We start from the raw sequence: 23139 nt of genomic DNA, 5'->3' as shown, positions 1-23139 counted from the left end.
ACTGTATAAAACGCTGGTTAGGCCACAGTTGGAATTTTGTGTACAGTTCTGGTCACCACATTATAGAATGGACATAATTGCTCTGGGGAGAATGCAGAGGAGGTTTACAAGAATGTTGCCAGGGTTTGAAAATTGCAGCTATGAGGAGGGATTGGATAGGCTGGGGTTGTTTTCCTTAGAACAGAGGAGGCTGAGAGGTGACCTAAGTGAGTGTACAAAATTATGAGGGGACGAGATAGGGTAGACAGGAAAGACCTGTTTCCCCTAGCTGAGGGGTCAATTACCAGGGACACTGATTTAAGATGATTGGTAGAAGGATTAGAGGGTACATGAGGAAAAACTTTTTCACCCAGAGGGTGGTGGGCATCTGGAATTCACGGCCTAAGTTGGTGGTTGAGGCTGAAACGCTCAACTCATTTAAAAGGTACCTGGATCTGCACCTGAAGCACTGTAACCTGCAAGGCTACAGACCAGGTGCTGGAAAGTGGGATTAAAATAAGCAGCTAGTTTCTTTTTGCTCTTTATGGCTAGCGCAGACATGATGGGCTGAATGGCCTCTTTCTGCACCAGAACTTTTCTATGGTTCTATTCAAGGCTGATCTGAACAGATTAGACAGATTTTTTTTTATCTACAAGGGAGTCAAGGGTTGAAGGACAGATGGGAAAGTGGAGTTAAGGCCACAATCAGATCAACCATGATCTTATTGTGTGGTGAGCAGGTTTGAGGGGTCGAATGGCCTACTCCTGCTCCTATTTCTTATGGTCTTATGAAGGACAAAGACAAAGCTACTGGCCCCAGTAAGTTCTCAACACCACATACAACAAATATCTTCCAATCTGCATTATTCAGTATTTATGGGAGGAGCTCAGAGAGCTGGTGTGTCAGGCAGAGAGTATATTAGGCTCCTGTAATTAAAGCTGTGCTATCGCGATATTAGGTGTTCCTGCCCCCTAAATTCTGAACCCTATTTAAAATTAAGGCACTATCTTAAACTCAAACGTGATTCCACAAACGTTCACTGGGTCTGATACCTATTGAATGACGACTCTCAATTTGTGCCAGAAGGTTATTTCATGTGGGAGATAAGCCCTTCAAACTCAATCTCACCCTCATCCCTGGAGTTTCCAACCTGAAGGACAGTGACTGGATAGCGATCAGGAAACCCGGCTCCACGCCCTTCCCCCTGCTCCCTCCCTGGCCCAGGAGATTTGCCAGCTCTGTAGCACCCCAGCTCCACGAGCTGACTGCGACCCAGCTGATTTTTAATACCAACCCCTGTCTTGGTTGACTTGCCCAGAAAGGAACTGTTCCCAGCCCGTTATCCTAAAGGAAACACAGAAGTCGATCACGGAGGCGTCAAGAGCTTTAGTGTGGGGGCAGCGAGTTCCAAGTCAAATCTCGAGTGAAAATGATGCACCCCACAAACAAAACACTTTCAGACTCTTAAAACGTTCATATCAAACCTTCAATAAAAGGAAAAAAAAGTCAGTTGTTCCAAAAATACTCGTTTCCAAAAATGTACACAGTTCCTCATTAATGGTCAGTCTCTCACCTTTGCCAGGACAGTTCAGGATTTGGAACAGCATGGAGCTGAGAAATATTTGAAAGGCAGCACCAGAATTGTCTAAGGGTTTGTTGACCTCGTTTGGTTTCGACATTCCTGTTGCCAGTTAGGTGAGGCGGACTTCTCAGTACTCATGAGTAACATCCGAGGTTGCTCTCATGGTCTACAATCTCTGCACGCCGCAATGTGTGAAGTCACGGCTGGGAAGTTGCTCCCGTCGACTGGTTCACATACTGCGAAACTCTCGTCTTTTAGCTGCTTTCTCTAGCTCGGTTGAGTCCTTTTTTTTTTTCCCCTCTTGCTTCTCCCCAGCACCACTGATCCTCAACGCCTGGCCGTCTTGGGCATGAGGTAGACCTTGACGTGTTTGCTGAGATTAATGGTGCCCTCAATGACATTATCCGTCTGCGGTAAACCATCCATGCTATCATTCCAGGCTGCTCTGCAGGCCGGACTCAAACTGGACGTCCTGCTCCTACTCGAACTGTAGGCCAGCAGCAATCGCACCTCTATCTGACAAGGTTCTGCGGGAGAGGAGCAAATAAAATTGATTATCCAAACCTCTCTGCCCCTCTCTTCTTCTGTGAAGAGCCTTGGGCTTATTAAAGGCGCTTTACAAATACAAGTTATTCTTGTTATTGGCATTAAAAGGTGTGCACACACCCATACACCTCATCTGTTGGTTGTCTTAATCATCATTTTGACTTCTGCCTGAAGGGTGGGAGGAACCAAAGTTCAGCAAGGGTCAGCTTTTCAGCAAAGATGGGGGCAAACAACACAGCGGAGGACAAATAAAACTGAGCACAAAAGGTCTTCAAATCTTCTCCTATTTTAATTGGTTATAGCATCTGTGTGCGGAGCTACTGCAGGAATGAGTTGCGATTCTTTCTGTTTGAACGAAGGACAAATAGGGGCAGGCAATAAACGCTGGCCTTGCAAGTGACTCACATTCCATGAAAGAATTAAAAAAAAAAACTCCCACAAACCCTAACCCTAAAAATTTCCATTCTTCTAACTCTGGCCTCTTGGGCGCCTACTCCAGCCTGCAGCCCCCCCCACCCCAACCCCAACCAATACCTCTCAACCACCACCCCCTTAGCAGCCATATTGCCTTCAGAATGTAGACCCCATGGTCTGGAATTCACTCTCTAAACTCATCCTGTTCACCTCCCCCTCCTTTAAGACCCTCCTTAAATACTAACTATTTGACAAGCTTCTGGTCATTCCGCTCTCCCCTCCCCCCCCCCCCTTTTTTCCTTCTTTGGGTCAGTGCCCATTTTTAGACATATAATTTACAGCACAGAAAATGGTATTTATACTGCACGTGAGCCTCCTCTCACCCCTGTCTTGTTTTATTTATTCAGAGGATGTGGGCTTCGCTGGCTGGGCCCAGCATTTATTGCCCATCCCTAGTTGCCCTCAAGAAGGTGGTGGTGAGCTGCCTTCTTGAACCGCTGCAGTCCATGTGGTGTAGGTAAACCCACAGTGCTGTTAGGAAGGGAGTTCCAGGATTTTGACCCAGTGACAATGAAGGAACGGCAATATAGTTCCAAGTCAGGATGGTAAGTGACTTGAGGGGAACTTCCAGGTGGTGGTGTTCCCATGTGTCTGCTGCCCTTGTCCTTCTAGATGGTAGTGGTCATGTGTTTGGAAGGTGCTGTCGAAGGAGCCGTGATGAATTCCTGCATTGCATCTTGTAGATGGCACACACTGCTGCTACTGTGCGTCAGTGGTGGAGGGAGTGAATGTTTGTGGACGTGGTGCCAATCAAGCGGGTTCCTAGTCCTAGAAGGTGTCAAGTTTTGAGTGTTGTTGGAGCTGCAATCATCCCGGCGAGTGCGGAGTATTCCATCACACTTCTGGCTTGTGCCTTGCAGATGGTGGACAGACTGTGGGGAGTCAGGTAGTGAGTTACTTGTTATAGGGCTCCTAGCCTCTGACCTGCTCTTGTAGCTACAGTATTTATATGGCTAGTCCAGTTCAGTTTCTGGTCAATGGTAACCCCCGGGATATTGATAGTGGGGGGATTCAGTGATGGTAATGCCATTGAACATCAAAGGTTCATCATATCCTTCTATTCATTTCTCCCTTGAATTTATCCAGCTTCCCCTTAAATGCACCTATGCTAAGCAACTCAACAACTCCATGGGAGTGAGTCCCACATTGTCCCCACGCTCTGGGTAAATAAGTTTCTCCTGAATTCCCCGATTGGATTTATAAGGGACTGCCTCACATTTATGGGCCCTTGTTTTGGACTTGCCCGCAAGTGGAAACATGTCTACATCTACCCTTCATCATTTTAAAGACCTCGGTCAGGTCGCCCCTCAGCCTTCTCTTTTCTAGAGAAAAGAGCCCCAGCCTGTTCAGTCTTTCCTGATGGGTGTCACGTCTCAGTTCTGCTACCATCCTTGTAAGTCCTTTTTTGCACTCTACGTCCTTTTCCAATTGCTCCTCTTGTGAAGCTGAGTAGCTTTATTTTCAGCCCTGTGTTCCAGCAAGTTGCTGCTGCTACTCAGTACTAAACAAGTTACCTGTCCAGGCGGTGTGCGAGAGATAGACTTGTGTAATCAATCTGTGTCTTCCAGGCCCAGGATTCCGAAAATCAGCCGGCCTGGGGTGGATTACATGGGCCTGCCCATCGGGATACACGATCTGCAAGTGACACCAAAGGCAACTTCATTTACATTAGCTGCCCCGCTTCACTGTGTAGAATGAAAGAGTTTGAAAAGCTTGAAGAGAAAAATTGGCATGAATGTCATTGAATCATAGAATGGTTACACAGCACATTGGGCCTGTTGTATCCGTGCTGGATCTCTGCAAGAGCAATTCACCCCTAGCCCCACCACCCCCCAGCCGTTTCCCTCGGCGCTGTAAATTTTCTCTCTTCAGATGATTATCTGATGCTCTTCTGAAAGCCTCAAATGACTCTCACCCCAGACCCTTTGTTATTCACTGTGTAAAAATGTTTTCCCTTGTGGCACCATTGCTGCTTTTTGCCAATCGCCTTAAATCTGTGCCCACTGGTTCCGGAACCTTCCGCCAATGGAACAGTTTCTCCTTATCTACTCTGTTTAGACTTCTCAGGATTTTGAATGTGGGATGTGATATTTCTTAAATACCATGATCGCAAAAGATCTTTCCCAGTACTGAGAGTTCTTAAATTATTAAGATTAAGAAATGGAGGTGAAAGACACAACAAGGCATCAAGTACTGGAATTCTTCACAGGATTGTGTGTATAAGAACATAGGTACTGAAGTAATGGTTTTTCATCATTTGCAAGAAATATAGGACAACAATCATCTAATAACCTAATCATCAATTCCAATAAGATTGATCCCTTTTTAAAATGCCAATTGATCATCTATAGTTGTTCCTGGAGGTCTTGCGATTGGGATCTAAAATATGATTCAACTGTGGTTCTCAAAAGAACACTGGATAATTATCTTAAGAGAAGAAAATTGCAGGGCCACCGTGAAAAGGCAGCGGAGAGGGACTAGGTAAAATGCTCTTCCAGAGAGCTGGCACGGATATGCGGGCCGAATGGCCTCCTGTGGTGTATGATACAACTTTTAAGTAAGGGGATTGGGTGATTTTAAAACTTGGACACAAGGAAGGTGTTCAGACACTGGACAGGGTGCAACTTAGGCTGACTGAACTGGTGGCTCTCTTACAAAGAGAGGCTGCAGGAAGTGGGAAACAGAGAAGGCAATATAGGATAATAATCACCTAATAATCAATTCCAACAGCTACTGATCCTTTTTTAAACTGCCAATTGATCATCTATAGCTGTTCACGGTGGGTAGCTTCCCTACCTCTGGGCCAGAAGCTCCAGGTTCAATCTCACTTCAGGACTTGATGGTTGGTCATGGAAGGTGCGTTCATAACCTGGCCAATCGAGTTGATTATCAGCCTGTAAATCCTTCCAATACGCCTGATGGTAGGCGGTAAGAGCAGGAGAGTTTCCTGGTCAGCTGTACTGCAGCACTTTGCCAAGCATCATCATGGACCAATCCAATGGAAGTCCATGGTTGCCAACGCCCTCTTAGGGCATGGTACCTGAAGGAAGAGGAGGAGGATAATTGTTCAGAGCCTTGGTAAGGCCTCACCTGGAGCAACGCGCTCAATTCTGGCAGAGTCAATGCCTCAAGTACGTATGACTCCTAAGTCTCTGAGGAAGAGTCATACGGACTCGAAATGTTAACTCTGTTTCTCTCTCCACAGATGCTGTCAGAGCTGCTGAATTTTTTCAGCATTTTCTGGTTTTATTTCAGATTTCCAGCATCTGCAGTATTTTGTTTTGATCTTAGTGATGAATTCTGGGCCTGGCATCTCAGGAAGGATACAATGGCCTTGGAGGGGTTACAGTGCAAATTCACCAGAATTATACTGGGGTTTAAAAATGATGAGAACAGGCTAGGCTTGTGTTCCCTTGAGTCGTTTAAGATGATTAAAAGATTTGACATGATAAATAGAGGGAGAAACTATTTCCTATGGCTCAGGGCAGGGGTGGGGGAACGGAACATCAGAATCCAGAACAAAGAATTAAACAAGCCTTAAAACGAGAGCCAGGCTGTTCAGGGGTGATGTCAGGAAGCACTTCTTCACACAAAAGGGGAGTGGAAATCTGGAATGCTCTCGCAAAACAAAAAATCAGTTGAGGCTGGGGCTTAAATCGAACATTTCAAGCTTGAGATTGATCGATTTTTGTTAGGCAAAGGGCTATGGAATCAAGGCAAGTAGATAAAGCTAAGATACAAATCAGCCATGATCTCACTGAACAATGGCTCGAGGGGCTGAATGGCCTCCTTCTGTTCCTATATTGATTTTGGGTGACCACGAACCACTACTGTAAACGTTCGAGCTTCCAAATGACCACCTGTAAGTAAGTAAGAATATAAGTAGCGGCAGGAGTAGGCCATTCAGCCCCTCTAGCCTGCTCCACCATTCGGTGGGATCATAGCTGATCTTCAACGTCAGTGCCATTTTCCCACCTGATTCCCACAGTCCCTGATTCCTTTGGTTTCCAGGAATCTTATCAACTTCAGCCTTCAGTACACACAAAAGCTGAGCATCCACAGGCCTCTCAGGGAGAGAATTCTACAGAGCTAAAAGACTGCTAACAGACAATGCGGATGTCCCATTCATTGTGGTGACCTACCTGCACCTTAACAGTGTTCTGGGGATCCTGGACGTGTTCTAAGGTGGCATCGACATCCAGGGCTACCACCAGGCCAGATGTGAACCTCAGGGGATTGTCAGACTCTCCAGTTGGCTCAATGATAGTTGCAGAGGCCTGGTGCACCTGCGAAACAAAAGGATTAGTCCGGTATTAGAAGCAGACATACTTGCTGCTTCATCTGATCTCTTCCTTCCAGAATACCAGCTCTTTTATATATATATATATGTATATATATATATATATATATAAAAAAAATCTGATTAGGAATTCTGGAAAAACTTCTTCAGCCAGAGAGTGGGTAACATCTTGGGGGCTGTCATCAAACCGAGACGCCCTGAGATGTCTGTCAGGTCAGCCCCCGGCCTTCCCTTTCCCAGATTCTCTCTCTCTCTCCCGCATATTCCGGAGCACGCATACAAGCTGCAGTTTCTGTGCAGCCGCTTGGAGAGCAGTCTCGCGGTGACAACCCGCTACAGGCAGCTTCAGACCGAAGCACTGCAGCTCACCCCGGCTGCTCACATTAATTTTCTTTTTAAAAATAGGATTACACAGGATATATGACACAGAAACAGACCATTTGGCCCAACCAGTCCACGCTGGTGTTTATGCTCCACTCAAGCATTGTCTCCATCCTTATCATCTCACCCCCATATCCTTCTACTCCCTTCTCCCTCATAGAATTATCTAGCCTTTCCTTAAATACATCTATATTATTCAACTCAACGCTCCCTGTGGTAGCGAGTTCCACGTTCTCACCGCTCTCTGGGTAAAGAAGTTTATTCTGAATTCCCAATTGGATTTTTATATTCACAACCTCTAGTTTTGCTCTACCCCACAACTGTCTTATGAGGAAAGGTTGGACAGACTGGGTTTGTATCTGCTGGAGTTTAAAAGATTAACAGGCGTCTTGATTGAAACATAAGAACCTGCGGGGTCTTTACAGGGTGGATGTGGAGGGGATGTTTCCTCTTGTGGGTGAATCCAGAGCTAGGGGTCGGTGTTTAAAAATAAGGGGTCACCCATTTAAAACAGAAATGAACAGAAATTTTCTCTCAGAGGATCGTGAGTCTTTGGAACTCTCTTCCTGAAAAGGTGGTGGACACAGAGTCTTTGAATATTTTTAAGGCAGAGCGAGATACATTCTTGGTAAGCAAGGGGGTGATAGGTTATCGGGGGGGATAGGTGGGATGCAGATTTGAGTTTACTATCAGATTGGCCATAATCTTAAATGGCAGGGCAGACTCAAGGGGCTGAATGGCCTACTTCTGCTCCTGGTTCATATTCGCTGTGTCTATTCTATCAAAATCTTTCATAGTTTAAAAGGTCTCTATTAGGTCACGTGTAGCCTCCTCCTTTCAACAGACTCAGCCTGTTCATCCTTTCCCAATAGGGATAACTTTTTTCTGGTATCATCCTTGCAAATCTTTTTTTTTTGCCACTTCTCCAGTGCCTCCATATCCATTCTATAATATGACGGCTTGCCTGTTTGCAGTAACCCCAAGTGTGATCTAAACAATGTTCAATACAAGTTCAGTATAACCGCTCTGCTTTCAATTCTATCCCTCTAGAAATAAACCCTAGAGTTTGCTTTGTTGTTAAAATGGCCTTTAACATACATCGCTACTTTTAATAATTTATCAAGTCATACAGTCATTAACAGAACAGAATGAGGCCATTCAGCCCATTGAGTCCATGCTGGCTCTCTGTACAGCAATTCAGTCAGTCCCATTCCCCCTGCTCTATCCCTGTAGGTTTATTTCCTTCAAGTGCTCATCCAATTTCTTTTTGAAATAATTCATCATCTCCACTTCCACCATTCTGGTGGGCAGCGGGTTCCAGATGATTATCACTCGCTGTGTAAAAAGGTACTTCCTCACATTCCTCCTGTATCTCTTGCCCAAAACCTTCAATCTGTGCCCCTACACCTAGTGCTTGTACCATCGGCAAATGGGAACAACTTTTCTTTGTCTACCTTATCTAAACCTGTCATAATCCTGTCCCCCTCTATCAAATCTCCCCTCAATCTCCTTTGCTCCAAGGAAAATAACCTTTGCATTCCTTGATCCCTTTACTCCTCCAACTTATTTAGATTCCTATTTCCCAAGAAAGATTTTTCTTTTTTAAAAAACCTTCTCGGTGCTTCTACCTCCATTTTGCTGTCCATAGCACATGAAAGCAATCTTGCCTTGCCAATACTGTCAGCATAACAGCAAAAAAAATAAAAACCTCTGGACTGAAAGCTAAACAAAATTATGAGGGGTATAGACAGAGTAAATGCGAGTAGGCTCTTTCCACTTAGATTAGGAGAGATAAACATGAGAGGACATGGCTTTAGGGTGAAAGGGAAAAGGGGAAAGGTTTAGGGAGAACTTCTTCACTCAGAGAGTGGTGAGAATGTGGAACGAGCTACCATCTGACGTGGTAAATGCGGGCTCACTCTTAAGTTTTAAGAATAAATTAGATAGATATATGGATGGGAGCGGTCTGGAGGGTTATGGACTAGGTGCAGGTCAATGGGACTAGCGGAATAATATTTCGGCACAGACTAGAAGGGCCGAATGGCATGTTTTCTGTACTGTAGTTTTCTATGGTTCAATGGTTCTAACCTGCTCTGGGAGTTCTAGGAGGAGGAAGTTGCTGTGCCGTAGAGTGGTCTGAAGGATCTTCACCATCTCCGCTGGCTTGCAGGCCACGAGTCTTGGCATAACTTCCAGCAGCTTCTCAACAAAGCTATCCTGCAAGTACTGGAGTTCTGACGCAAAATATCTGGAAGTAGCAAAGGGAAAAGGAACAATTAATACACAATGCTGGAAAAATTGAAATGACACAAAGGAGTTGGAGAGATGTAGCGAAGATGTTAAGAGTGAGGGCGAGACAGGGGTGGGGGCGAGACAGGGGTGGGGGCAAGACACTCTGCATCCCAATCCCATCACTCCCCCACACACACACCACAATCCCATTGCATCCCTCACGGGCGCACCCCGTTCTCATCCCTTCCCCCCCCCGCAGGCACATCCCATTCCTATCCCTTCCCCCCCCCGCAGGCGCATCCCATTCCCACCCCTTCCCCCCACAGGCACACCCCGATCCCGTCCCTTCCCTTCCCCACCGCGGGCACACCCTGATCCCATCCCTGTTGGCGCTGGATTGGGATCAGTGCTGTAAACCCTCCAGGTTGACTGGATCTTCAGAGTGGCACCGAGGCCATTGCTGCACTCGTCTCCCCTTCAGCCACCACCAGCCCCCTGCCCACCTCCGGACATTAGTAAAACCAGAACGGGTCTTTACAACAATCTGGCAGCTTCATGGTCCTTTTTAATGACACCGACTTCTTATTCCACACTTTTTTTTAAAAAATACAAACTGAATTCAAATTCTCAAATAGTGGAACTGTTTACCTGGGAAAGGTTTCAATCTCCTGCAAAAACTTCTCACACATGTTTATCAGGGTTTCCATCCTAGAAAAGAAGAGGCCAACAGCAAGAAGTGGAAGACATGTTTGCAGTCATAGAATTGCATAAATCAGCCCCTGGGAAGTCTGCATCAGCAGAAAAAGGGATGAGGGTCATCAGTTACATGGATAGACTGGAGAAGCTGCAGCTGCTCTCCTTATTGAAGGGAATGCTGAGAGGATCTGATAGAGGTGCTCAAAATCACGAGGGGTCTGAATGTCGCCAGGGCTTGCAAATTGCAGCTATGAGGAGAGATTGGATAAGCTGGGGTTGCTTTTCTCAGAAGAGAGGGGGCTGAGAGGCGACTTAATTGAGGTGTACAAGATTATGAGGGGCCTAGATAGGTTAGACAGGAAAGATCTGTAGCAGAAGGGTCAGTTACCAGGGGGCACAGATTTATGGTGGATTGGGAGAAGGATTAGAGGGGACATGAGGAGAAACTTCTTCACCCAGAGGGTGGTGGGTGTTTGGAATTCGCTGCCCGGTTTGGTGGTGGAGGCAGAAACCCTCAGCTCATTTAAAAGGCACCTGGACCTACACCTGACGTGTGTAGCCTGCAAGGCTATGGACCATGTGCTGGAAGGTGTGATTAGTATAGGCAGCTAGTTTTTTTTTCTCTTTCTCGGCTGGTGCAGACACGATGGGCTGAATGGCTCCTTTCTGTGCTGTAACTTTTTGATAGTTGTATGGTCTGGACAGAGTAGACAGGAAGAAATTGTTTCCATTGGTGTAAGGGTCAAGAACCAGAGGGCACCTCATATAAGACGATTAGCAAAAGAATCAATGGCCGCATGAAGACAAACCTTTTATTTTTAAAAACAGCAAATGGTTGAATCTAGAGTGCACTGCCCAAGAGAGTGGCAGAGTTTGATTCGATCGTGGCTTTCAAAAGGCAATTGGATAAGCACCTGAAGGGAAAAAAAAATTGCAGGGCTGTGGGGAACGGCTGGGGGTGGGGGGGGGAAGAGGACTAGCCGAGTTTCCCTTACAGAGAGCAGGCACAGCCCCAGCAGGCCGAATGGCCTCCCTTCTGTCCTGTTACCACTCAATGATACATTCTCACAAACGGTCATGACCTGAAACTTTGCTTCTCTCTCCAGAAATGCTCGTGACCTGCTGAGTATTTCTAGCGCTTTCTGTTTTCATTATCTATGCCTCTACGCTGCCGGTTTATTGACCTTTGTTAAGGGAGTTAGGTCCTTCCTGGTACTCTATCTAGGCCCCTCATAATTGTGTACGCCTCAACTAAATCTCTCCTCAGTCTCCTCTGTTCCAAAGAAAACATCAATATGTAGATAGCATCATTGGCCTTGAGATGTTTCTGAGGAATGAGATAGCTTTAAGAGTAGTGACCAGTGTTCTTCAGCAAAATATGGCAGCTAGAAGAGAGAAGGATGACCCGATTTTTTTCTTTATTCTTTCACTGGATGTGGGTGTCACTGGCAAGGCCAGCATTTGTTGCCCATCCCAAATTGCCCTTGAACTGAATGGCTTGCTCGGCCATTTCAGAGGGCAGCTAAGGTTCTGGGAGTCACATGTAGGCCAGACCGGGTAAGGACAGCAGATTTCTTTCCCTACAGGGACATTAGTGAACCAGATGGGTTTTTACAACAACTGATGATAACTTCATGGTCACCATTACTTAGGCTAGCTTTCAATTCCAGATTTATTAATTGAATTTAAATTCCAGCAGCTGCCGTGGTGGGATTACCTTGGGAGAGCATTAGCCTAGGCCTCACATTCAACGTCATCATCATCTCCCCCCCTGTTAAAGGTCTAAGTTTATAAAAGGGCTTGACGGGATAGACGTACAGCAAAGGTCTCCATTTGTGAGGCAGAGCAAAACTTGAGGCCATCAATATGAGAGAGTCACTAATGAATCCAATCAGGAATTCAGGAGAAATGTCCTAACCCAGAGAGAGGGGAGAATGTGGAACTTGCTATCACAGGCAGTGCTTGAGGTGAATAGTATATAGATGGATTTAAGGGGAAGCTGAACAAACACGAGAGGAAAAAGAAATAGAAGGATATATTGACAGGGTGAGATGACGAGGGGGTGGGAGGAGGTCCGCATGGACTATAAATAGACTAGTTTGGGTCACAAGACCTGTAAGTATACTGTAACTTGTACAGCTTTGCGCCTAAATCTATTCGCCCAAACGCTCTACTCGTTAGTGAATTCCACGTTCTAACCAGTCTATAAATGATGAGGTAATTTGTTGGGCGCTCCTGGGTATTTCACCAGGCGCTGTACTTCGAAGCCATCTCCTTACCCTCTCGTAGTGCGAGCAGTCAGAATGAGCTGCAGCGCTTTAGCCTGCAGCCGCATGTGGTGAATGATTGCGATGTGTCTACTCTCCAGGCCACTGTACAGGAACTCCAGCTTGTACGTGTGCTCCAGAATCTGTAGGAAAAGAGAGACAGAGCAAGAGGGAGGGAGGGAGAGAGAGAGAGAGATGGTGGTGGGGGGCGGGGGTGGGGTTGAATCAGATGTCCATATCACACAGATTTGGGTTCTTTGTCCTATTCTTCCTCTGGTTTTTACATACATTTACTCAGAGCTTCAGAGCTTTTCCTAGCAGGTGTGAAGCCTGTTCAGGGGTGTAGCTTGAAGTAAATCAGCTGGAGTGTCAGAGCAGTCCAGCACCCTGGTAAGCCCAATACAGCACATCCCAACTCCCGACAATGCTCATGTCCCTCCTGACAATGCTCAACCCTTCCCCCCTACCCCCAGACAATGTTCACCCCACTCCTGACTGTGTTTAACTCCCCTCCTGGCAAGGCTCACCCCCCACCTCCAGTCAATGCTCACCCTCGACAATATTCAATATCCATTGTCGGCAGGGGTGTGTGGGGGGTGGAGATTGTGCAGTATTGGGGTTGACACAGCTCCACTTAAAACAGTGTAAGTCAATGAACTGAAGACTAACTTTAAGGGGTGCATCTTCAGTTCATGTTGGAAAAGAGGGCTCAGGATTATACTTGGCTGGAATTATACTTGCCACTTGGCCCTCCCAATTCCCCACATTGTTGGATTCCTGCTGGAGCCCAAGAGAGGCTCCAGTGTAAAATGTGGGCAATTTTAATCACAGTCAACAGCAGGCACACACGTTTCGTTGCTGACAGGAACACCTGGGCCAATGTCTTCTGACATCGGAGGTAGTTTTATACCGTTTACAATAACAATATCTTTTATTTATATAGCGCCTTTTGTGCAGTAAACATCCCAATGTGCTTCACACATGCACTAACAAACTTTGACACTAATATGTGGGGAAGGTGACCAAAGTCTTGGTCAATGAGGCTGGCTTTAAGGAGCATTCTAAAAGAAAGAGGGAGAAAGAGTGGGAGGGAGAGGGAGAGAGAGAGAAAGAGAGAGGGGGGGAGAAAGAGAGAGGGGGGGAGAGAGAGAGAGGGAGAGAGGGAGAGAGAGAGAGAGAGGGAGAGAGAGAAAAAGAGAGAAAGAGGGCGAGAGAGAGAGGTGGATATACAGTGAGGTTTAGGGAGGGAATTACAGAGCTTACCCTTGCAGCTGAAAACACAGCCAAAGGCGGAACCATTAAAATCAGGCATAAGGGAGAGGCCAGAATTGGTGCAGAGATATCGGAGGGCTGTGTTACTGGAGGAAGTAACTGAGTAAGGGAGGGGCAAAGCTGTGAACAACGAGGTTGGGAATTTTAAGATCGAGGCACTGCTAGACTGGGAGCCAACGTGGGTCAGCAAGCACAGGGATGATGGACAAACACTGAGGGGGCTTGGTGCACCAGTCCTTTATATCGTTGATAAACAGAGAGCACGTGACACATCGCAGACACTGCTTAAAGGAATGGTGGGATATTCAGCAGCAATCAGCTGCTACACAACAAAGTTAACAGGCAAACAATGAAGTCTACGATCCAGTTGCTCCCTCTAGTGAACATCGAAAGAAGTGTCACCTTTAGCGAAACTCCCTCCTGCAGCCGTAATGTTCCAAATTCATGGGTCCCCAAAGCCACGTTTTGGCAAGAAGGGTATTTCAATAAATAAAACCAAAAACAACTAGGTATTTTTTTTTCTGGCTGGGCTTGTTCAAAAGGGAAGAGAAAAAAATGCAGCATTATTTCCCAGAGAAAACATAATCTTCACTTTTAAACATATCTTTTCTTGTGAGATTAGTTATTCAACAAAAAAAGTGGGGGGGGGGGGAGAATCCACCTGCTTTTTTTTCCCTCTCATCTGAGAAACAGCACCTCCGATACTGAAGCATTCCTTCAGTACTGCACTGGTTCAAGTCCTATTCCTTATTTGGTCTCCTTACTTAAGGAGGGATATACTTGCATTGGAGAACGTTCAGAGAAGGTTCACGAGGCGGATTCCTGGGATTAAGGGGTTTGTCTTATGAGGAAAGATTGAGCAGGTTGGGCCTATACTCATTGGAACTTAGGAAAATGAAAGGTGATTGTATTGAAACATATTAAATCCTGAGGGACCTTGACAGGGTAGATGCTGTGAAGATGTTTTCCCTTGTGGGGGAAATCTAGAACTAGGGAGCAGAGTTTCAAAATAAGGGGTCTCCCGTTTTGGAAAGAGGTGAGGAGAAATTTTTCCTTTCAGATGGTCACTAGCCTTTGGAATTCTCTTCCACAGAGAGCAGTAGAGGCTGGGTCATTGAATATATTCAAGGCGGAGTTAGATTTTTGATCGACAAAGGAGTCAAGGGTTATGGGGTGTAGGCAGGAAAGTGAAGTTAAGGCCACAATCAGATCAGTCATGACATTATTGAATGGCGGAGCTCACTTGATGGGCCAAATGTCCTACTTCTGCTCTTTTTTTTTAAATGACGTAATGATCCAGGACTTGAACACAAAAATCAAGACTGACACTCGTGCAGTACTGAGGGAGCACTGCACAGTTGGAGGTGCTGTCCTTCGGATGAGATATTAAACTGAGATCTGCTCCACCTTCTCAGGTGGACGTGAAATATCCCATGGCACAGTTTTGAAGCAGAGCAGAGGAGTTCTCCCCGGTGTCCTGGCCAACACGTATCCCTCAATCAACATTACAAGTACAGATTATTTGATCATTATCACATTGCTGTTTGAGAGAGCTTGCTGTGTGCAAATTGGCTACCATGCTTCCTACATTACAACAATGATTACACTTAAAAAGCACGCTGGGATATCCTATGGTCATGGGAGATGCTATAGAATTGCAAGTCCTTTTTTCTCTTGGAGTGTCAGTCCAGGTTCTTTGCTGCAGTCTCCAGGGTGGAACACAACAACTTTCTGATTCATAAAGCAGGAGTGCTACCCACTGAGTCATGCTGACACCCACGTTTCACCGTAAGAAGCAAGCGAAGTGGGTAGGTGACAAAAAAAGAACCAGGATTCGACGTCTCTAACCTTCTTAGCTGCAGCAGCGGCCATGGCGTTCTGTTTGAGATAGAGTGGGGCAGCCACGTTCCACAGCTTCTCCTGAAGAGACTGCGGGGGAAAATAACATTTCCAGTCAGATTCCTCTTTGTCGAGAAACGTCGCAGCATTTCTATTACATACGCATTTTGACACCTGCTATCGGCAATACACACAACTGCTCAAGAATAAAGATCCCCCTGGCCAGAATTTAGAGATTGTCCGAGTGCAAAACACAGGAGTGACACACAAGAGGACAGGCTTATGCCTGATCCCTGTGGAGCAAGTTTAATCTAACTCACCTGATGAGAATCACAAGGGATTGGGCGGAATGCTGCCTTAACACCTCCCCAGCCCCGCTTTTATAATCCTTTGATTTCAAATCGACCAGAGAAGTAAAATCAATGGCTCACTCTAATCAGTCAGTTTGCCAATAAGCAGGGTAGATTAAATTTGACTTGCCTTTGCTGTGCTATCTGAACTCAAAACAGCGATGACAGCAGAGATATCAGATAGGGGCCCCAACATCTGCCAAAATGCCAAGTCTCAATCAGCATGGAACAAATGCAGAGCAAAACTGTCTCACTCAAGGGCAACACTGGGGCAGGAAGGCAACCCAGATTACATCCGCTATGCCACCAAGAGAGGATTTTAGGAACACATATAGGAACAGGGATAGGCCGTTCAGGCACTTGAGCCTGTTTCACCATTCAAGGGGTTCAAGGAGGTGGCTCCTTCTCTAGGGTAGTTAGGGATGGGCAATAAAAGCTGGCCCAGCCAGCAGCACCCACATCCCAAGATCAAATATATTTTTAAAAAATTGTCCATATAGAAAGACCATCCAATCCCAATGTTTCATGGCATCTAACTGTTCTTTGAAGATGGTTTCTCTAACCTACCTAGGAGTCACTGAATGTGTTTTAGATCATTGCTGACTGCACCTCAACTCCTTTTACCAACCTTGGTTTCCTGACCCTTAATAAATGCTTAACAAAAATCTATCTCAGTTTTGAAATTTCCAGTTGACCTTCAGTCTCAACAGCTTTTTAGGGGATACAGTTCCAGGTTTCCACTCCCCTTTGTGTGAAGAAGTCCTTCTTGACATCCGTCCTGAGCAGGCTGGCTCTGATATTAAGACTTACTCTGGACGTTCCCACAAAAGGAAATAGTTTCTCTATCTACCCTATGAAATCCTTTAGTCATCTTAAACAATTCAATTAATTTCCCTTTAATTTTTCACGCTCAAGGGAAGGGCCTTATGGGTGGATATGGTCGTGGGAGGGTGCACAATGGTAAAGAGTAAACAAGTGAGCAGTGGCCTGAGTGAGAGGCCTTGGTCTGAACGAGGAGGCTGGAGCAGAACATGGCAAATGTCACACCAAGGGTAAACTCTCCACTTGCCTGGATGAGTGTAACTCCCACAACACTCAAGAAGCTCGACAACATCTAGGGCATAGCAGCCCCCTTGATTGGCACCCCATCAACCACCTTCAAATTCACTCCCTCCACCACCCATGCACAGTGGCAGCAGTGTGCACAATTTACAAGATGCACTGCAACAACTCACCAAGGCTCCTTTGACAGTAACCTCCAAACCCACGACCCTTACCATCTAGAAGGACAAGGACAGCAGATAGATGGGAACACGACCACCGGCAAGTTCCCTTCCAAGTCACTTACCATCCTGACTTGGAAATATATCAGCGTTCCTTCATTTGTCGCTGGGTCAAAATCCTGGAACTCCCTCCCTAACAGCACTTTGGGTGTACCTACACCACATGGACTGCAGGGGTTCAAAGCGGCAGCTCACCACCGCCTTCTCAAGCGCAATATGGAATGGGCAATTAATGCTGGTCTAGCCAGCAACACCCACGTGCCTTGAACAAATTCAATGGCACCCACATTAGATCTGCTAGATGTTTTTTGAAGAAGTATAAATCAAAGACTCATTTGTCCTACTATCAGAGAAACGAGCAGTCCAGGAGACCATTAGGCCCATCATGTCTGTGCTGGCTCCTTGAAAGAGTTATCCAAGTAGTCCAACAACACACCATAACCTTGCAACCTTCCTCCATTCATAGGTATATCCAATTTCCTCTTGAAAGTTACTATTGAATCTGATTCCACCAGCCTTTTTGGCAGCACATTCCAGATCATAACAACTCGCTGCATAAAATTCTCAACTCCGCTCTGGCTCCTTTGGGTATTCGTCTTAAATTTGTGTGTGGTCTGGGGACTGACCCACCTGGCACTGGAAACAGTTGCTACCCCATTTCAATTATCTTATATGCCACTACTAAATCCATTCCCAGTTACTGGCTGTAAAAGTTAGTCAGCAGGAAGGTAGAGTTACAATGAAGCAGCATTTCAGCACTGCACATACCACCCTACCTTCATAAGGAGGAGCTGGCACTCCAAATATGTGGCAGAAAACTCTGCTATTCCTGCCAGCTCTGGCTGTAGCTCTCCCAGTCTCTGCAGGTCACTGTTTAGAGAAGGGAGATTAAAAGAAAGAACTGTAGTCAGCAGCACTGTCTGAACTGAATCAATAAAAGTTGTGCTCTGAACTTCAACCCTCTGCTAAACTCGATATCATCCCACCCTGGGATGATTTAGCTGGTTACACTCAGGGTTGCTGGCTGCCTTGTGATTGTTCACGGTATCGGTTGTTAGGGATTGTACACTACAGGAGGCCATTCAGCCCATCGCACGTGTCTGCTCAGTGAATGATCTATCCAATTAATCCCACACCTTTGCTTTCTCCATAGCCCTGCACAGTTTTCCTCTTCAAATATTTGTTCTCATTCCCTTTTGAAAGTTACTATTGAATCTTCTTCCAACACCCTTTCAGGTAGCGCATTCCAGATCTCAACAACTTACTGCCTTGAAAAATATTTCCTACCTTCCCTCAACTGCTTTTGCCAATTATCCCATTTCTATGTCTTCTGGTTACTGACTCTCCTGCCATGGAAACAGTTCCTCTACGTTTACTCTTTATCTCTTGTGGCTCAATGGGTAACCTCAGTGCCTCTAAGCCAGTGCTCTGGGTTCAAGGTCCACTCTAGGACTCAATGGCCAAGGAAGGCGTGTAGAACAACCTCAGCCTCTCCACATCATCGAAGTTCCTCATTCCTGGTTCCACTCTGGTAAACCTCCTCTGAACACTGGCATCCATCCTGAAGTATGACGTGCAGATTTTAAGGCTGGTGTCTGAATTATTTTAGAAACACAGGAACTAGGAGTAGGCCATTCAGCCCTTCGAGCCTGCTCCGCCATTCATTATGATCATGGCTGATCATCCAACTCAATAGCCTGCTCCTGCTTTCTCCCCATACCCTTTGATCCCTTTCACCCCAAGAGCTATATCTAACTCCTTCTTGAAAGCATACCATGTTTTGGCCTCAACTACTTTCTGTGGTAATGAATTCCACAGGCTCACCACTCTCTGGGTGAAGAAATTTCTCCTCATCTCAGTCCTAAATGGTCTACCCCGTATCCTCAGACTGTGACCCCTGGTTCTGGACTCCCCCACCATCGGGAACATCCTTCCTGCATCTACCCTGTCTAGTCCTGTTAGAATTTTATAGGTTTCTATGAGAGCCCCCTCTCATTCTTCTGAACTCCAGCGAATATAATCCTGATCGACTCAATCTCTCCTCATATGTCAGACCATTCTGCCCCTTGAGCCTACTCCGCCACTCAATAAGATCATAGCTGATTTTCTTTGTTTTGATTTCCACATTCTCCATTTACTCCCGATAACCTTTGAGTCCCTTGCTTAACAAAAATCTATCTACCTCTGCCTTAAAAATATTCAATGACCCCGTCTCCACGATCTTCTGAGGCAAAGGGCTCCAAAGTCATACAACCCTCAGAGAAAAGATTACTCCTCATCTCTGCCCTAAAAGGGTGACCCCTAATTTTAGAACAGTGCCCCCTTGTTCTGGACTCACCCACGTTTGTTGCCCATCTCTACTAACCTATAACAAACACGATCTGACTATATGGCTTAAGTAAAACATCATGCAATTGTATTATTGGAAATTCACACCGAATTGTTAACTTCAGAAGATCCTGAGCTCCTTGGGCATCTAGATGTTGGATACTCTGAACTCGGTCAAGGCTTTGCTGCACAAACTGCCGGGACGAGTCTTCACTTAATGCAAGGTTGGTAGAATCTGAGACAGTCACCATCTTCCTGCCTGGCAACTGCAAAAGAAAGTCACAGTGATTAAGCAATTCTTCACAGCTAAGGGTAAGAGTGGCGCACTTTTCCGCAAGTCAAGGGTCTAACAGAACGGAACACCTTCACGCGTTCCGCTGCAACAGCATCTTTGTACCAGCGGGCCTGATTTTGCGACGCTTGTGGCAAACGATCCACTAGCTGCCATAGGCAGCAAATATGCTGTACAGGTCAGGGGTAGCAGGCATCAGTCTCCAGTCTCTACTTGGTTAGGGGGGGGGGATGTGTAGGGATAAAAGACGGCATCTCCAGCAGTACAACAGTGACTAGAACAGTGACTCAGAAGTAAGGCATCCCAAGGGCCTGAAGAACACTATATAAATGCAGATTCTCTCTCCTTCTGACAAATCCCCATGTGAAAACATTTCTTCTTTGTTCAAATGACAGTCATCACACTATTCCCTTCCCAGCACCAGCTGGGGGAGGTGGTGGCACTGTGGTACGGTCACTGGACCAGGAGACCCAAGGTCTCTGGGGAACCGGGTTCGAATCCCACCACAGCTGATGGTGAAATCTGAATTCAATGGGAATCGTAAACCCATCTGGTTCACGAATGCTAGGAAAGGAGATCTGCTGCCCTTACCTGGTCTTGCCTACAAGTGACTCCAGATCCACAACATGTGGTTGACTCTTAAATGCCCAATGAACCGGGCAACTAGGGATGGGCAATAAATGCTGGCCTAGCTAGCGACGCCCACATCCTGTGAACAAATATAAAGCACCCCCCCCCAAAAAAAAATCAATTTTCTTCATCAATAAAGAAAGATAGAGAAATGAGGTGAAATATCAGCTATTTCCTTAGTTCTGATGAAGGGTCCTACGGACTCGAAACGTTAACTGTGTTCCTCTCCGCAGATGCCGTCAGATCTGCTGAGTTTTTCCAGGTATTTTTGTTTTTGTTTCAGATTTCCAGCATCCGCATTATTTTGCTTTTATCTTAAGAAAGATGGGTTGTTCTTTTTACTTTTCCCTATGAAGGTGGGCGGAGGTTTTCGCCCCTGTGTTAGTCTGTGTGTCTATAAACAATATATCTCAAAAACTAATGGACAGAGCTCAATGAAATTTGGCATACAGATAGCTTTTGGTCCAACTGATTAGTTTTTGGTGAAGATGAGAATCTGGATCCTGGAATTTTTAAAAAGGATCAGTTAACATTTCTAGATAGGACGAACGGCCTTTTTGTTTAGAATGCTATGGGTTGTTTGATATAGAACGCTGTGGATTGTCTCAGCTGCCGTGGTGTAATTTGTCTCAGCTGTTAAAATGTGAGCAGTTTTCGGAGCAGGTTGTTGGGTGTGGATTAGCCTGAAGCCTCCTCAGTGAGAAGGAAGCTCTTAATAAAAAAGATTTCTCTTTCCAGCTTTATAGTTCCAGGGCATCTACCAATCATGGACAAGCCTCAAGGAAGAGCTACGTGATTGTAATAACGTTGAGTTAACAGAGCATGGCGGAGGTATCTGCTCTTGCAATCAAAAAGAGATTCCTTCTGTTGTGAGATGGGAGACACAGCTAATTCCAGGAAGTATGTTCCTGTGTCCTAGGTGATTACCACTCATGAATTTCAAATTCTGCCTTTCGCCATCTTTGCTCTTTAGTCACCACTTCCCGATTAGTTCACATCTCCTTCTATTCTTTTCTGTCCTGGTGCCATTGGTACTATGAGCCTTCCATATTGCAACAAGGTGAGGAACCAAAGCACTTACTCAGCAAAATATGGTTATAAAGCTCCCTCTCTACCCTGCCTACAATCTCAGAACAGAGCTTAACCCCATGAAGTAGTGTGCATTTCCCAATGTTACACCAGTTACCACTGGCTTCTCCATGAGGCTGCCAATCTGTGATTGGCTAGGAATTCTCTGTGTGATGGACCAACACAGTGTCAGCTGTGGCTCAGTGGGTAACATTCTCGCCTCGGAGTCGAGGGGCTTGAATATTTAGTCTAGATTAACATACCCAGTGCCAGTAGCGAGGGAGTGCTACACTGTCAGAGATGCCATCTTTCAGACGAGATGTTAAACTGAGGTCTTGTCTGCTCTCTGAAGTGGATGTAAAAGATCCCACAGCCACTATTTCAAAGAAGAGCTGGGGAGTTCTCCCAGGTATCCTGCCAATAATAATCCATCAGCCAACATTACTGCTTCGTTCCCTATATTACAACAATGACTACACTTCAAAAGTACTTCACTCGCTTTGGGATGCCCCGAGGTTTTAAAAGGCACTACAGAAATTCAACTTCTTTCTTTCACAAAATGGGAAGCAAATGGAGTGCTCTTGACATTGCTGCACCTCTGACCCACAACCGGAGGCTGGGGGCCGGGGTAGGGAACGGGAAGGCAGTCGTTCCCTCGGCCTGAGCTAAATTAAAATCATGACCTCCATCCTGGTTCAAACTCCAGTCTGCACCGGGGTGTCCAACCCTGTAGGGGTGGAAAAAAATATAAGGGATGCTCTGACCTGATTTGTGGAGGGGTTGGTGTGCCTGGAGAGACCACTGACTTGGGAAGCCCCTCTCCCCAACCCCTCCCACCTGCTCACTCAGAAGCCCCTCTTCCCAGACCTACCCCGCCAGCCCCCCGCCCCCATCCTAACCCCCGCATTAAATAAGCCGATACTCTTCTCCCCCTCCCCCCCCACCGGGCTTGTCAGAATCCAATAGCCCCTCATACCCCTGAGCTTGCTGCTGGAACCCTGGTCACACCCTCCGTCAACTCAGACCTGCAGCTGGGTCTGGAACCCTGGCTAGAATGCCCTCCTGCTGAGATATGTTAAACTTGTATCAAACACTGGTTCAGCCTCAGTTGGAGTACTGTAAGCAGTTCTGGTTGGACACTTTAGGAAGGATATGAAGGCATTAGAGAGAGCGTAGAAAGGATTCACAAAAACAGTTCCAGGGATGAGAGACTTCAGTTACATTGATGGATTGGAGAAGGTTGGGACTGCTTTCCTGGAGAAGGTTGAAAGGAGATTCGATAGAGATGTTCAAAGTCGTGAGGGGTCCAGGCAGAGTAGATAGGGAGAAACCGCTCCCATTGGTGGGACGCTCGAGAACAAGAATGTAACTGGCAAAAGCAGCAATGGAGGGTATGAGGAGAAACATTTTCATGCAGCGAGTGGTTACGATCTGGAATGCACTGCCTGAGAGTGTGGTAGAAGCAGTTTCAATCGAGGCATTCAAGAGGGAACTAAACTGTTATCTGGAAAGGAAGAATATGCAGAAATATGAAGAGAAGGCTGGGGAGCGGCACTAGGTAAATCGCTCCTTCGGAAAAACTGTGTGGACGTGATGGGTGAATTTTTTCCCCCTTTAGT

The 23139-nt window shown here is 46.1% G+C and overlaps 1 protein-coding gene across 3 annotated transcripts in view; it reads right to left on the bottom strand.

Moving 5' to 3' along the window:
• Positions 1–1444: 1444 nt before the first annotated feature.
• The window catches only part of ints4 (integrator complex subunit 4), a 71138-nt gene continuing 49443 nt past the window's right edge, over positions 1445–23139 (bottom strand). For 2 of the 3 annotated variants that reach the window (XM_041199681.1, XM_041199680.1), the window contains exons 15-23: positions 19639–19796; positions 17979–18072; positions 15579–15659; positions 12471–12601; positions 10144–10203; positions 9352–9511; positions 6725–6868; positions 4097–4217; positions 1445–2089 (exon numbers count right to left, since the gene is read on the bottom strand). In XM_041199681.1, coding sequence (XP_041055615.1) covers positions 1890–2089; positions 4097–4217; positions 6725–6868; positions 9352–9511; positions 10144–10203; positions 12471–12601; positions 15579–15659; positions 17979–18072; positions 19639–19796 — 1149 coding nt within the window. In that variant the 3' untranslated portion in view covers positions 1445–1889. The remainder of the gene's footprint in view (positions 2090–4096; positions 4218–6724; positions 6869–9351; positions 9512–10143; positions 10204–12470; positions 12602–15578; positions 15660–17978; positions 18073–19638; positions 19797–23139) is intronic. The other variant, XM_041199683.1, reaches the window with a different exon arrangement.

This window comes from Carcharodon carcharias, chromosome 11, assembly GCF_017639515.1.
Source record: "Carcharodon carcharias isolate sCarCar2 chromosome 11, sCarCar2.pri, whole genome shotgun sequence".
NCBI classification, from domain to species: domain Eukaryota; kingdom Metazoa; phylum Chordata; class Chondrichthyes; order Lamniformes; family Lamnidae; genus Carcharodon; species Carcharodon carcharias.
Note: the sequence above shows the minus strand (reverse complement) of the source record. Positions and strands in the feature narration are given on the sequence as shown.